The sequence below is a fragment of the Trichosurus vulpecula genome, chromosome 1, assembly GCF_011100635.1.
Source record: "Trichosurus vulpecula isolate mTriVul1 chromosome 1, mTriVul1.pri, whole genome shotgun sequence".
Taxonomy (NCBI): domain Eukaryota; kingdom Metazoa; phylum Chordata; class Mammalia; order Diprotodontia; family Phalangeridae; genus Trichosurus; species Trichosurus vulpecula.
Window position 1 is genome coordinate 20,860,632 of NC_050573.1, and position 14,327 is coordinate 20,874,958.

Sequence of the window (14,327 nt, forward strand, 5' to 3'; positions counted from 1 at the left end):
TTAATAGGTTCTGTTTTGCAATGGCAGATAGAAAATTCATCCCAAGAGTACAGATCCCTGAAGTATGGCATAAAGAGACAATACATTAAATCCCATTAAAGAAATGTTTAAAACCTGGTTCTCCTCTCCTTATTCAAAAAAGGCTTGTCCTCCAAATTAGAAGAAAGATGTAAAACCAACCGTGATCCTGTCCTCCACTGTCCTTTTATGTACAGCCAGCAGACACCTCCGGATGCTTCCTCACTTTCTAAAGAATAGCACACCCGATTCTATCCCAGCGGCCTTCAGAAGGGTTGGAAAGCAACTTTGGGTTTGTGTAAGAATTTAATCAAAGTTCTAACACTACACCATGCAGCCTTCCTCCAATACCTTGTGACAGAGAATGGCTATCACTGGAGTGACAACTCAACCCTGGTAAACCCTACACTGGGTCAGAAAGGCTTGCAGTACAGGCTCAGGGGCACTGTAGGGTGGTCAACTCTTTGTACGCAACAAATGGATCTTCGGCCATGGCATCGGTAGGAGGAAGGGAAGAAAGGAAAAGAAGAGAAAGAGGAAGAAAGGTAAGAGGGGAGGGAGCAAATGAGAGAGGAAAGAAAAGGGGAAGAAAGGAAAGAAATGGTAAAGAAGGAAGGAGAGAAGAAAAGGAGGAAAAGATGAAGGGAGGGAGAACTACCCCCACATTAAATCAAAACACCTTCAAGGACATTACCCCATCCCAAACCTCTTTGCATTTCTTCTGCATAACAGGGTACACAGGGGACTGTTCTCCAATTCTGAGCCAAAAAAAAAAAATCAGCCTTGAGAGTATAACTGAAACACTGAGAGAACAACCTCCAAAGAAGCAGTATTTAATGTGCATTGCACACACACACGAGTGACGCAAGGCTGAGCATTCCCTCTGCTCTGGGCTGACCCTCCCTTGGCAGGCAGCAGGGCAAGTCTGCTGATGATTCACTTCAGTGAATCGATGCCTTCATCCATTCGCCAATAATTGCCAACAAGCTACTCCCATAAAGGTAAGTCAGGTTTACAAAATGCTAATAAGCTGCAGAGTTTGAGATAAATGCAGTGCAGACTCTACTGGCTTTGTTGTGCATAGAAGGAATTTTAATTGGACAATTACACAAAAAAGTAGGTGATTATAAGGCATTAAAAACATTGTCCTATATGACTAGAAACATTTCACCAGCAACCTTAAAGGGATGATCCTGAAATTATCCCAACCAACCACCTCCCCTCCATCTCCCAGGCCACTTGTCAGAATGGCAGCCACGTCCACACAAGGCCCACGTGGCTGAGATGGCCCATAAAGTTATTTCCACGCTGAAAGGAATCCCTGCGGGAACAGACACATGGCCTGCGGCGTGGAGTGTAGCTGTTTATGTTCAACGGTGCTCTCTATATGGTGAGGGGGGTATTTACAGAAGGGTTAGACAAAATAGTTAAATCACTAAAGGTATTAAAAAAGGCCTGAGAAAACCTGGTTAAAATATATACTTGTATTGCTACTGGTGGGAGTAGATTTTTCTTTTATTTTTTTCAAAAGTAATAAAAAGAGTCTGTTAAAAAAATATATATCCAGAAAGATGTGGATTTGAACTGTAAAAAGCAATTAGAACTTTCCCTTTGGGCTGCTTGAGAGCCATTAGTCAACACCAAGCTGACCTCCTAGTTACAATTCCATTCCTTTCCCTCAAGAACATGGCCCAGCTGGGACTTCTCAATGTACTTTGGTGTATGTTTCCTTCCCTAGAGACAGCACGTTCCATGGAAGCTTTCTTATTTTGGTTTCAGGCTGCCCTAATCCTCCATATGCAACAGGTGAACTGCCAAAGCTAAAGATTTCAAGGGGCGCCCCCGCGGGGGTGGAGGGTTAGGGGACATGCTGACCAAATGGTGACCTCACTCTGGTGGGAATTGCCTTTTCAGGTTCAGCTGCCCCTCCCTCCACAGCAGACTGGCAGACCATGGGAAGGGGAAGGCTGCTGTCATGGTCAGACACAGATCCAAACCTGATGCAGAGTTCACAGTCTCAGAGATGCCACTCATTTCTCCTCTTGAACATTACCCAGGAATGTGGGCAGAGCAAATGTCCGGGAGACCCAGAAATCCCACTTGCAGGTGGTTTGGAATGCCCATAAAAACAAGGAGATCTGCAAGGACCCATTTCTTTGGTGAGCCGGGAGAAGCTTCTTTGGACTCCTCACAAACCACGTTCTGCTTTCACATCAACGTAGTGTGTGTGCGTGTGCGTGTAACACGTACAAGCAAAAGCACACACACACACGAAAGCACCTTGACTGCAGCAGTATCTTTCCATCGTTCTTTGATAAACAGGAGCCTACAGACCTTGGCAGGGTTTTTGGTTAGGTTCGGTTTTAGCAGAGGTGACCCTGTGAGCCAGCACCAGCCCACAGGGGCTGAGGGTATGAGTCCAGAGATGCCATGTAGCAGCTCTGCCCCACCCCGACCCCACCTCAGACAACGGCCCACTGGAAGCTGCACCCCGGAGCCCACCAGCAAGGAGGTGGCTGCAGCAACCAACTTCCAGGGGAGCTGGGCTCAGGTGCGGGCCCCTGCTGCTGGAGGGGGCAGGAGGGGTCTACTTCTCAGTGAGAGACAGCTGTAAGACCTGCTGCAGCTCGGCCTCCTCCTCCTGGAGCCGCAACTCCCGCTCTTCCAGCTCTTTGGCAGATAATTCCATGGCAAGCTGCAAGTCAGTGTCAAAATTCCTGGCCTCCTCCACGGCACTGGCCTGGAGACCATTGGAACTAGTGAGCAGACTCTCCTGAATGGCCCTGGAAAAAACAAGGCATTGTAAGCCAAACACCCCTCAAGCCATGCCTTCCCCTCCTTCTTTTCCTTATTCCAACCCTTTCCCTCACATTTAACCACACAAGATCCCTACTGTAGGCCTGGGCTAGATCCCAGGGTGGGAGCTCTCCCAGGCGGATGAGGGCACCCCAAGACACCACCATCAGGCTCTCGTGATGCCCCATAGCTCTGAGTACTAGGATGCCACCATCTCAGAAGTTTCCAGGTTTCAGGTGACCCAAACGTGATGACCCACATTCCATAGAAGCTTTCTTATTTTGGTTTCAGTGAAAAACCGCTGGGAGGATGGGGGGTGAGCAGGTCAAGAACATTCTGAGTGCCATGAACACACCATCCCAAGGCAGGTAGATATGAAGAAGAAGGGCGCAGGCCACAAAGGAGGGAGGGAGGACAAGGCAGATGGCCCAGGCAAAGTCTCTATTGGAAGGCCATGGCCATGAAGACATCGATGGGTCCCAATCTGAGCCTATGCAAGGAAGACCCACAGAGTGGAACCAGCCCATGGGCTGCATGAAACAGGGGCAGCTCTCCCCACAAAGTTCATTGTCCTTACAAACTTAGGGACAAAGAATGGCTATGAAAAATTCATAGGAGAATGGGAAGATGTGAACAAGGGATGTGAAGAAAAGATAATCAAGAAAACAACGTATGTAGTGATAACAATGGAATCCCAAAGAACGGGCCCCCAAACTGAGAGCTATGCCATCAGCATGACCAAGGTGGGTCCCAGGGAAGAGATGGGGGTCTACGGGCATGAAATGCTGCAGACACTGTCAGACAGAGTGGTTGTGCCAGCTCTTTAGGCTGAACTGCTTTTTTTCTCTTTCCTCTCTGATCTTTGTTATGAGGCAATGGTTCACTGGGTAGAACTAGGGAGGTGAAGGTCATATGAAAACAAAAGATACCAACAAAAATAAGATTTTAAAAACCAATGTGGAACATAGGGGACACCTCATTTCATAGTATTTCTTAAAAAAAGAAAAGGCTAATTAAAAATCTGTTGAAATTATGCTCTCCCACTTGAGGACGGGGGAGTCCAAGGACATTACCTTTCATATTGTGAGTCGTAGATGTGTGCACTGGAGAGTCCCCCATTTGAAGGCAGGCCTGAAGCATCCTGGGAAGACAAAAGAAAGGCATCAGCCACCATCTCTTAGAGTGGGGAAGTCAGTGGCAATCCTTCTATCTCTGTCAAGAACTAAAGGAAATCATCATTACAATATTTATTGAGGCGTCATTATGACTTAGCACTGTGTCTCCCAAGGCTGATACCTAATGACTTGTTCCACACATTAGGGTCAAGGAGCTGAATTTGCTGTTCCATGGAGGTGGATGCTCCAGGGGAGGAGAGTGGGGGACTGGAGGGGAAGAGTAGGGGACTGGGGGAGGGAGAGGGGCTCTCTGGGGGGAGCAGGGCGCTCCAGTGTGGGCCTTGCTCAGATTCAGGATCATGGCCCCTCACACTGAGCCATCCAGAGGTCTGGCCCCAAATGTTCTGTGTACCTTATGAGCATCCCAAACAAAAGTCTTCACTAAAAACTGTTAAAAAAAATGGAGAAGAAAACTGTGCAGACCTGGAGGGGTGAGAACATGATGGCAGTCTTCAAATATCTCTAAGATTGTCATTGGGAAGGAATAGCAGACTTGTTCTAGTTGATCCTAGTGGCAGAACTAGGAAAAGGGGGTAGAAATTGCAAATAAATGGGCTTTGGCCCAATAAGGAAAGCCTGCTAATGACTAAAACTGGTCAGAACTAGAGTGGGGTGGATGAACTAGGCAGGGAAGGGAAGGAAGGGAAGGAAGATGGGGGGAGGGGAAGGGAGGAGAAAGAAGGAAGGAAGAAGGGAAGGAAGATAAAAGGGAGGGAGGGGAAAAAGGAGGGAAGGGAGAAGGAAGAAGGGAAGGAAGATGGGAGGGAGGCCCTGCCGGAGGCCAGCATAGAACCACACACAGCGCTTTCTATAGGATCCTGCAGGAAATCAGGGAGCCCCTGGAGCTCAGCGGGCTGGGCAGCAGGGAGGTGGTCAGGCCTGCAGCTGCTGAGTGGAGGACGAGCTCAAGGCTGGCAGGCCTCCCGGCAGCCACTGTCCGGAGCAGTCCAGGCATGAGCAGAGCAGGGCCTGCACCAGAGGGGCGGTCATCTGGGTGGAGAAAGGGGAACAAGAGATGCCGTGAAGGCAGAGATGTGCGGTGAGGTGTGTGAAGTGAGGACATACAGAAGGACTCTGAGGCTGTGGGCCTGGTGACCAGGAGAACCGCCAAGGCCTTGACAGTAATAAGCAAGTCTGGAAAGCGGGAGAGTTTGGAAGAAGACAATTCATTCTGTTTTGGATAAGTTGAGTTCAAGATGGCTGTGGGACATTGAGATCCCCCTCTGACGCTTCCTTATGTAACAGCTGGGCTCCTGTGGGATGGCCGGCAAAGCACTGGCCAAAGGCCATCCATTACAGCTTTTACCACAGGGCAGCAGAGAACACAAAGGCAACGTGGTCCATTCCCTCCCCACAAGGTGAAGGCCCACAGAGGAGGGGAGACACAGACACATCCCGGCAGTGCACACTCAAACAAGCCGCATGTCCAGAAGCTGTGCCAAGTTCTGCAAGGATGTGGAAGCCCCTGCGGGACAGATAGGGCCGGGCTCTCGAGAATCGCGGCCCCGGCCCACTCACCTGACTCCTGCTGGATTCCAACAAGCTCTGCTGAATGGCAAACTGCATGATTTCATAATCTTCATCCTGCAAGTGCATGTTTCTGCCATTATCTTGGACGTGGTATGATTCGGGGATTTCAAACACAGACTGATCGACCTCAAAGTTAGAGACCGAGGAAGCTGAAACACAAAGGCAGACACGGGCTGCTGAGCCGAGGGGATGGGACTGCCGGTGTGGACGTCTCTCGTCCACTTAAAACCAGCCGTGCAGGAGGAGCAGAGTGAGGGCGTCTGATGCGAAACAGCCGCCTGAGAAGGAACACCAAGCCAGCTGGGTCATTCACTACTCAAACCCAGCCTGTGTCCTGGCTGCGCAACACCGTGGACGGGCATCACAACCTGCCCAGGAACAGAGGAAGAGTCCTTTAGAAACACTGACCACCAAGAGACCCCTCAGATGAAGCGTCCAGGGGCAAAGCAGGACCGCGTGGATGGATGCAATCCCATGGGCCTGGAGCCTTAGCGGCCCAATAATCAGGTCACATGGTCTAAGGAGCTCTGGCCTGGCTGGCTTGGCTCACCTGGCTCAGCGTGGCCCCCGTCTGTGCTTTGTGCAGCAGGTTCTTCAGCTGTGCTACAACCATTGACGTTTCCAAATGTAATCCGGGCATTCAAGACATGGAACAATGGAATTTCTAAGGGGGAAAAAAAGAGTTTTCAATAAAATACATGATGTCTACTTCCCCTTGTAAAGCAACAGTGGTTTAGAGTCACTTTTGGGGGGCGGGGGGCTTAAGGGGGAAGGCAGGGCAATTGGGGTTAAGTGACTTGCCCAAGGTCACACAGCTGGTGTGTCAAGTGTCTGAGGCTGGATTGGAACTCAGGTCCTCCTGACTCCAGGGCCGGTGCTCTACTCACTGTGCCACCTAGCTGCCCCTTAGAGTCACTTTTTAAAAAACATTTCATGCGCTGATGCATCCTGAATTCTGATCCCTCAGGCCCCAACCGCCCAGGCCCCTGACAGACCCGGGTAACAGAAGAAGCTCTATCGGCGTCCCCAGACAAGTGAGCAACTCCACAATCCTGGACCTGAACTGTGTCAGAACCTCCACCTGTGAAGTTGGCCCCTTTCATAAGGGAGTAATGCATATTAAGGTTTGAATTTAACAGGATTCACATGAAAATAACCAAGGAATCAGCTGGACACACAAACCAATCATCTTTGGGCCTTAAAATTAAGTGGTTTATTTTCCCCAACAAATGATCTTCATTCCCATGTCACACTCTCTCTACACAGAATCCCAGAACCAGACAGTATGGGGTAAAGTAACAAACTACACATCAATCTGGCGTGAAGAAGTCCACCATCAGCCCACCAGTCTCTCTAAAGAGCTATTCTGCCAGTGCAAGGAGGTAATGAAGAGGCTGGCACACGAGTCACTATATTCTAAGACTCAGCAGAGGCTTCAGAATGCCCGCATTCACGTCCAGGCTGACCAGCTCATCCTTTGCACCAGGGCACCACAGCATCAGGTTTATTAGTCTCTACAAAGAAAGGCCATCCCTGGAAACGGGGGCCCTCTTCATAACCAGTGAGCTCCCAGACACCTCTGACTTCCCATGGGAGGCATCCCTAGAAATCACCCGAATCCTGAAGCTTGGGCTTACTTTAGTTTACGAAAAGATCATGGCAAATCACAGCCAGAGAGACGGGCGTACCGATTTTGACGGGAAATCCGGGTGGGAACTCGAGAGTGATGAAATCTCTCAGTCTAGCAAAATGGGCGCTGGTTCTGGCCATGAGGTCAATGATGGGAATGACCTGCTCCACCAGAGACAAGGGGAACTCTTCACACATCCAAAGCATGGCTTTAAACCTGTGATGTCAACAGAGGCAATGTCAGGCCTGTCACCACAGCTGGGAGCTGCCCCACCCCCCGCCCAAGCCATCTGGGCTGCCTGGAAGCCCAAGAGGGCAGGGACACTCTCACTGCTCCATGGGCATCCTCGGCCCTCCTTGGCACACAACAGTGGTTTAATAGAGCTTTTTCATTCTTTCATCCCATGACTAACAAGGAAATCAGATTCCTCAGACACAACAGGCTGGATGCCACCACCTCACTCCTTCACAAACATTGCTAGTAATTCAATTCCAAACACATTTATTGAGTGCCTGCTATATGCAAAGCATCTCAACATTTGGCCATGTTTATAAAAATAAAACCCTGAAGAATCCCACTTATCTCCAAATCCCAGCCCTGAGCCACCTGGCTCTCATTTTCACAGCCTGAATCTGAGGTGGTGGAGCAAGTCTACATTTTAGCAACCCTTGACAGTGGACTGAGGGGTGCGTTCACAATATTTTTTTTTCATTTATTTTTTTTTAGTTTACAACACTCAGATCCACAAGTTTTTGAGTTCCAAATCTTCTCCCTCTCCTCTCCCCTCCCCAACCAAGATGTCATGCAATCTGATATAGGTCTACATACACCTTTGCATTAAACTTATTTACACAATAGTCAAGTTGTAAAGAAGAATTATAGCCAATGGAATGAATGAGAAAGATGAGTTAACAATTCTGAAGGAATGCAGTAACAGGTGATGAAGATTACCCCCATCTTCAACAGGCTAAGGCTCACCAGTGTGATCAGGGACACAAGTGAGGACCTCCCCCCATTCTACAGTGCAGGAGAAAGGAACATGGCCAAGGAGCAAGCAGGGCTCGTGACTCTTTTCAGTGACACTCTCGAACTGGAGAACACTGAAGCTGGAAGGACTGGGGGGTGGCGTGAAAAGAGGAAACACCAAATACTAACACACACTCAAACTAGAGAAACACACAACCAAACAAGAATTCAGGAACCGAGAATGCCACAGGCCCCAGCTCATTTGCCTGGGCCGTCGGAATCTTACTTTTGGGTTCTGATTGTAAGTTCCTTCGGTCGCCCTATGTCTCGGTCCTTCAGATCAAACTCTTCATTGAAATACTCCTCAGGTGTGATGGCCGTGGGGTTATTTGCTGTTGCACACTCCGTAGTGAGGTCCTGCAAAAAGGACCCAAGAGAGCATCTCGCACACTCAGCCACCCTGCCAATTCTGCCCAATGAAACCGAAGCTTTGTAGAGACTGTACCCATGGGCATCAGAGAGAAACTCAAATATTTAATGTCTTTAAATGTGGAAAGCATCATAACCCACTGCATAAAACATGGGAGTGAGTCACAAAAGTATCCACCACTCAGCCTGAGTCTAATGGCTTCCTTTTTCGGTAATTAAGAAATAAAATATGCTTCATCTCTCTCTATTCCCTTGAATGCTTTCTTGTAGCAATCTTTTAACAAAAAGGAAAAATGCCCAGCCAGAGGCTGCAGTCCACCCTCGGGAACAGCCAAAGGCCCACAATTGCAAACACCCGCCTGTAATCCTCTCTTCCCCTTTCACACCTGTAAAAATGAAAATAAAAACATCTCTCTAAGCTCAGAAACAGGCTGACCTCTCCCTTTGGGCCATCTCAGTGTCCTCAAGCCCTTCCAAGGAAGCTCCCAGATTAACTCAGGGGCTCTTGGAATGGCCACTGTACTTACCCCCTGAGCACCAAACTGGTGTTCCACAGTCCCCAGCAAAGATTCCAATGGATTCCTGTCAGCTACGGAAGGAAAAACATACACTTTAACTCAGAGTGCCATGTGTCAAGTCATGCTCCCCCAGCAAGAAAGCCTCTAGTATCCCAACGTGTCTCACTGGGCAGGGGCTAAGAGGTCAGACGGGAAGACGAGAGCATGAGGGACCGGCTCCTTCACCTTTAAAGGTGGGCAAGCCCTGCTTCCCATCGGAAGGTGAAGCTCTCTGCATGTTCTGTTCACTTCTCATCTTGCTGTCCACAGCACTGAGCCCAGGGCTGGACACGGCATCAGCATTTAATAAATGCCTGTTAGTGAACTGACTGATGGCAACTCAAGAAGGGGGGTATTCTCATGTAAAGGAATCAGGAGATCTGGGTTCCAATTCTCACTCCATTATAACTTGCCAATAAAACCTAATGCTCTGAGCCTCACCTTCCCCATCTATAAAATGGGGTTTGGGAGGAGACAAAGAAGAGACAGTCTGTAAGATTCTTTTCAGTTTTAAATCTTAGGAACTTTTAAGTTATTTAATCTCAGTGAGTCTCTCAGGTTTTTATCCTCCCTGATGAAAAAGAAGGCCTGAAGGTAAAGAAAAAGTAGGTCCATTAAAGGTTTGGGTTTTCTTTTTTCAAACTGGATTACACTTGGAAAAAACTAAGACCACAATTATCCTGCCCACATTGCGGGGCGGCGGGGCGGTGTTTAGGGGCACAGCATCCCCTCAATCTGGAAAATCCATGCAAAAATTTTTGGCCCTCCCTTTGTACCAGAGAAGAAGTCTGAATTTTTTATTTTTCTTTTGTAGGGTGTTTACCCTATCTTATTATAAAATCTGGGTTATTTGGTCATAGGCTGTATGTCTGTTGGCATTTGCATGTCATCTGGGGCTTCCACAAAACTCAAAAATTCCCATTTAATTTCTTATGCTGACCCATGATATAGCGAAACCATGATCGGGAAAGTTGCAATGTGGAAGGAATAAATGGCCTACACACTGGAATAAATCTCTAAAGACTCCTCCCAGGTGGAAGCAAACATAACGTTTTTGTTATTATTAATACCCTCTCTAAAAAATTGTAATTTATAGTTTATGATTTTGTTTTCACATTGTCATTTTTTACTGGAATGTTTTAGTTATGGAAAAATCAAGGTCTCTTCCAGCTCCAATATTCTGATTCCACCAAAGCTGGCACGGAAAGCAAAAGTTACCAAAAAAAAAAAAAAAAAAAGAATAGAAAAAGAAAAAAAAAGAAGTCACCAAAACCAAGCTAAAACTTCACAGGAAAAAACACTAAGGAAAGAAGAGAGTCCTAAGATTATAAATAAAAAATTTCCTCAAGAGAAAACATGACATCAAATTTCCACAGTTCACAGTGGGAGAGAGAACAGTCCTACGCAGTTATTTGTCCAAACAGCAATGGCTTGACTTAGAATGCTTTCATTGCTATGTCTCAGATTACTTAGGCTTTCCGATGATAAACACACTCTAACACCTTTGCCTCCTTTAAACAATTAGTTTATTCCAGGGGTGGGGTAACCTTCAGCCTTGAGACCATGTATGGCCCTCTAGGTCCAAATCCAAATCCCAATCTAAACTAGATTCAGTCCAAGGGCCACTCTTGAGGACCTAGAGAGCCCCATGTGGTCTCGAGGCCACAGGTTCCCCACCCCTGGTCTATCTTAACAACTGTCCAAACATAACCCAGGTCCCATGGCTGATTTTACTAAGGGCTAAAGCTAAATGACCTTTAAGATGGGTGATTTTTTTTTTCTTTTTAGTGAATACACAAAAATGTAGCCTTTCTGTTTTTCTTTACTCAACAACTCATCGGACCACACCATGCAACAACAGGCCCAACCCCCCCAAAAGTTACCTTTATATCTCTTTTTTTCTTCCTCTGTCAAATGTTCTGTTCGTATTTTGGTTATCACACTTACGTTGTTTACCGTGTACACCTTGGGAAAATTTCCAAAAAACAGAGAACAGTTACCCACAGAAAATCAGAATGTGAACATTAGAACTTTAAAAATGAACCAAGAGCAAAAATTCTGAACCATTGGGAAAAAAACCAGGAAATGGTGAACACCAACTCCACTTCTGGGGACCCCTGGCTATGATCAAACCTACAAAGCTACAGGTTTGAAAATGCAGCAGCAGCAAATCACTCTACCACAAGTGAGCAGTGACATCCCCACAGGTCGATTCATCATCCTACCGGCCTCGGTTTCTCCCTACGGTTCTATCATTGGAAAATTTCATCCGTTTTAAAAAAAGTGACCGAGGTCTCCTGGCTGAATTTCTTTCTACGGTCATCTCTACTGTGTGTAATGGAATCAGGTTCTAAGACTAGGTGGCACAGGTAGCCATCTGCTGGACAAAGAGAAATAATGAACATGTGGTTCTCTAAGCCTAGAAGACTAAGGGAAATGAGCAAAGGACAGTGGGTTGTTTGTTTGTTTTTTAACTACTTGGGTGACACTTAACCAACACCAATATGATTGGGGAATGGGATGTTCGAGTTAACCAATATTCTGGTTAGCAGAGTTCCTGTTGATAGTACCCTGAGGGGTTGCCAGGGTTCAAAAAATCCTAATAGTCACCATGCCAAACACAACCCTTTGAATTCAGAAGGCATTTCAGGATCTTACTGTGCCTTGGAATCATCATTACCAATCTCATCTCATCATTAGGCACAGCTCAGAAGAAAGGCCAAAATTAACAGAGGGCTGTAGTACATGGAGTCTTGGGTGAACGAGCTTTATTCTACCACAATTAAAAACAAAAACCCAAATATAATGACTGAAGTGGCAGAAACTCTTCCGTTGTGATTAGAATTTAAAAGAAACAACTAACGAAAGCCAATTTTTACTATTTAAGAAGAAAATTCATCATCAAAACAAGTAAACAACTGTGTCAAATTTGCAACCTTCTTTTTTGAAGGGCAGGCCTGGGTTTTGCTTCAAGAGTCTATGCTCACTGTCTTTCAGAAGAGCTTCCCCTTTATATGAGTTACGTCTTCCAAAGTCAGAGACATAGCAGCAGTTACTAATTCAAGTCCTTCCCCCAGACCCCAATCACCTTGAGGGCTGAAGTGCCAGCAAGGCCCAAAAGAGGCCTTTGTTTGCATAGGAGCTCAAAAGCCATATGAAATCTTATTTGAAGAGTTTCATTTTTACCTTTGCTTCGTAACCATTAACAACTTCTGCTTTATCTGTCCTCCAGCCCCAGAATCCGGATTTAGTTCTGATAAAAAGTGAACACCACAAATTGCTACATGTACAACATGCCATTCAGATTTACCCCTCTAGTCTTTTTTTTTTTTCAGCTGAATTTAGCAAAAGATTCGGGATTAAGAACCTTGGAAACTATCGTCGTCTTGCCTACATTAAAGCAAAGAGGGCCAGCATCACACCCCCCGTGTCCCCCTCCCACTCTAATCAGCAGGCTCCAGGCCTGGCAGGGAGATCTTCAGCAGAAGCAAGGCAGCTGGGGACAGTGGGAGGAACCTGGGACTCCATCTGGGCTCTGACACTAACTGTGTGACCCCACACAAGTGACTTCCCCTTCTGAGGATGTTCCTTCATCTGAGAAATGGGAATAATACTGGAACTCTACTGTGCAGGGCTGGGATGAGAATCCAATGAGCTACTGTGTGTGAAGCACTTTCCCGTTGGGATTCTCTCCAGATGACCAGAAGGGCTGTGGGAATTCTTGGGCACAGGCCCCTGAGTCATAGGAAGGAAGGCGGACCACCACAAGTGACCCTGCTAGATGAGGTCAGCCCTGAGTCAGGGCTTACATTATCCAAATTAGCAAGCTCTCCTCGTCGCCAGCTCTGACTTCTTTAACAAACTGATTTTCCTCAATAAAGAAGTTCTTAGAATAATGAAGCACCAGCTGTACCACAGCTCAGCAGAGGGTAGGGGGAGGGAGGGAAGAGAAACACCATCACTGTGGTGGGCCACTTAGAAAACCCATTAAAGTCTGTGCTATTAACGGGCCATAAGTCATACACTGTCAGGTTTGTTGCACAAGGGGAAGGTTGTTAAAAGAGGCATTTGAGTAATTGATTCCAACTCTGTCATATCTCAATACCGCACTAGCAGCTGAGCCTTGGGCAAAGTGCCCAAATACCCAATCGTTTAGGTCAACATGTTCCTGCCCAAGGCTGCCACTCATGACAGAAGAGGCCCGATGGTTTTTCAGAGAACAGAACCACTGGGAAATCTCACCATCTACTCAGGGGCCATTGTTAGGCTCCGCCCCTTTGTCTAGGACATCACACCCTCCTTCACCATCCTCTGATCTGGCTCTGCCTACATTTTGGGTGCTGGTCAAATCCTGCCTGGCTTCTGGTCCCCTCTGACTCCCAGTAGGGGGAACATTACCCAAATCATAAGGAAAACCAACTGGCATTTATTTTGTTTTCAAACAACCTAGCTTTTTATTTAAATTCCCTTATAAAGGAAGTTCTTTTCAGAAAAGTATTACAGAATAATTTAAAAGAATCATTACACAATCACATGCATGAAAAGAGATAAGAATATGGAGTCCTATTGTATCAGATCTCTACAGAAGGGATCTGCTTCTCTGCAAAGTCTCTTCTCCCTGCCTGATGACCTCACATCTCTGAGAGGGTAGGAAGAGGTCATAAGGGGAGAGAAGACCTAGAAAGGGGATGTGAAAAATTCTGAGCCCTGAGCATTTACATTTCAGAAAGAAAGATATGGCTCCAGGGGCCTCGGAAATGCAGCCTCGCTCCCCTGGGCCATTGATTTGATCAATGTTGTCACAAATAGACAGAAAAAAGAAATCTTGACCTATTTCCTAATTCATTCCAAACGTCCAAGAAGTTTTAATCCATGCAATGTCCAGCCTTAGAAGTTCTGTCCTCCATTTCCTTCTCCCTACTCCAGCAGAGGAGGACTTTGGTTCTCTATGCCTGAACCGTGGTGCTAGCTACTCCTTCCTACCCACAAGGATCAGCAATCTCAGAAATCCTTTCCCTGTGACCCGGCCAGCCTCTGACTGCGGGAATAACTGGTACGTAGACACTGGGTAGCTGTTAAAGCCCAGATGCTCCATCTTGGCTTTTACCAGGATTCCAGTCAAATTCTCAACAATGGACTGTGTTTCCAATCCAAGGATTTCAAGAGCCATGACAAACTCCATCTCCCTCAGTACTGCCTAGCTCTGGTCAACCTGGCTGGCTCGGG

General features: G+C 46.9%; 1 protein-coding gene across 1 annotated transcript in view; it reads right to left on the reverse strand.

Moving 5' to 3' along the window:
• Positions 1 to 1,088: 1,088 nt before the first annotated feature.
• ANKRD13A (ankyrin repeat domain 13A) overlaps positions 1,089 to 14,327 on the reverse strand; it is a 32,619-nt gene continuing 19,380 nt past the window's right edge. Inside the window, exons 7-15 of the mRNA XM_036741993.1 lie at positions 12,288 to 12,354; positions 10,985 to 11,066; positions 9,072 to 9,133; positions 8,402 to 8,532; positions 7,208 to 7,365; positions 6,070 to 6,183; positions 5,508 to 5,668; positions 3,888 to 3,955; positions 1,089 to 2,801 (exon numbers count right to left, since the gene is read on the reverse strand). Of these exons, the coding sequence (XP_036597888.1) occupies positions 2,606 to 2,801; positions 3,888 to 3,955; positions 5,508 to 5,668; positions 6,070 to 6,183; positions 7,208 to 7,365; positions 8,402 to 8,532; positions 9,072 to 9,133; positions 10,985 to 11,066; positions 12,288 to 12,354 (1,039 nt within the window). The 3' untranslated portion in view covers positions 1,089 to 2,605. The remainder of the gene's footprint in view (positions 2,802 to 3,887; positions 3,956 to 5,507; positions 5,669 to 6,069; positions 6,184 to 7,207; positions 7,366 to 8,401; positions 8,533 to 9,071; positions 9,134 to 10,984; positions 11,067 to 12,287; positions 12,355 to 14,327) is intronic.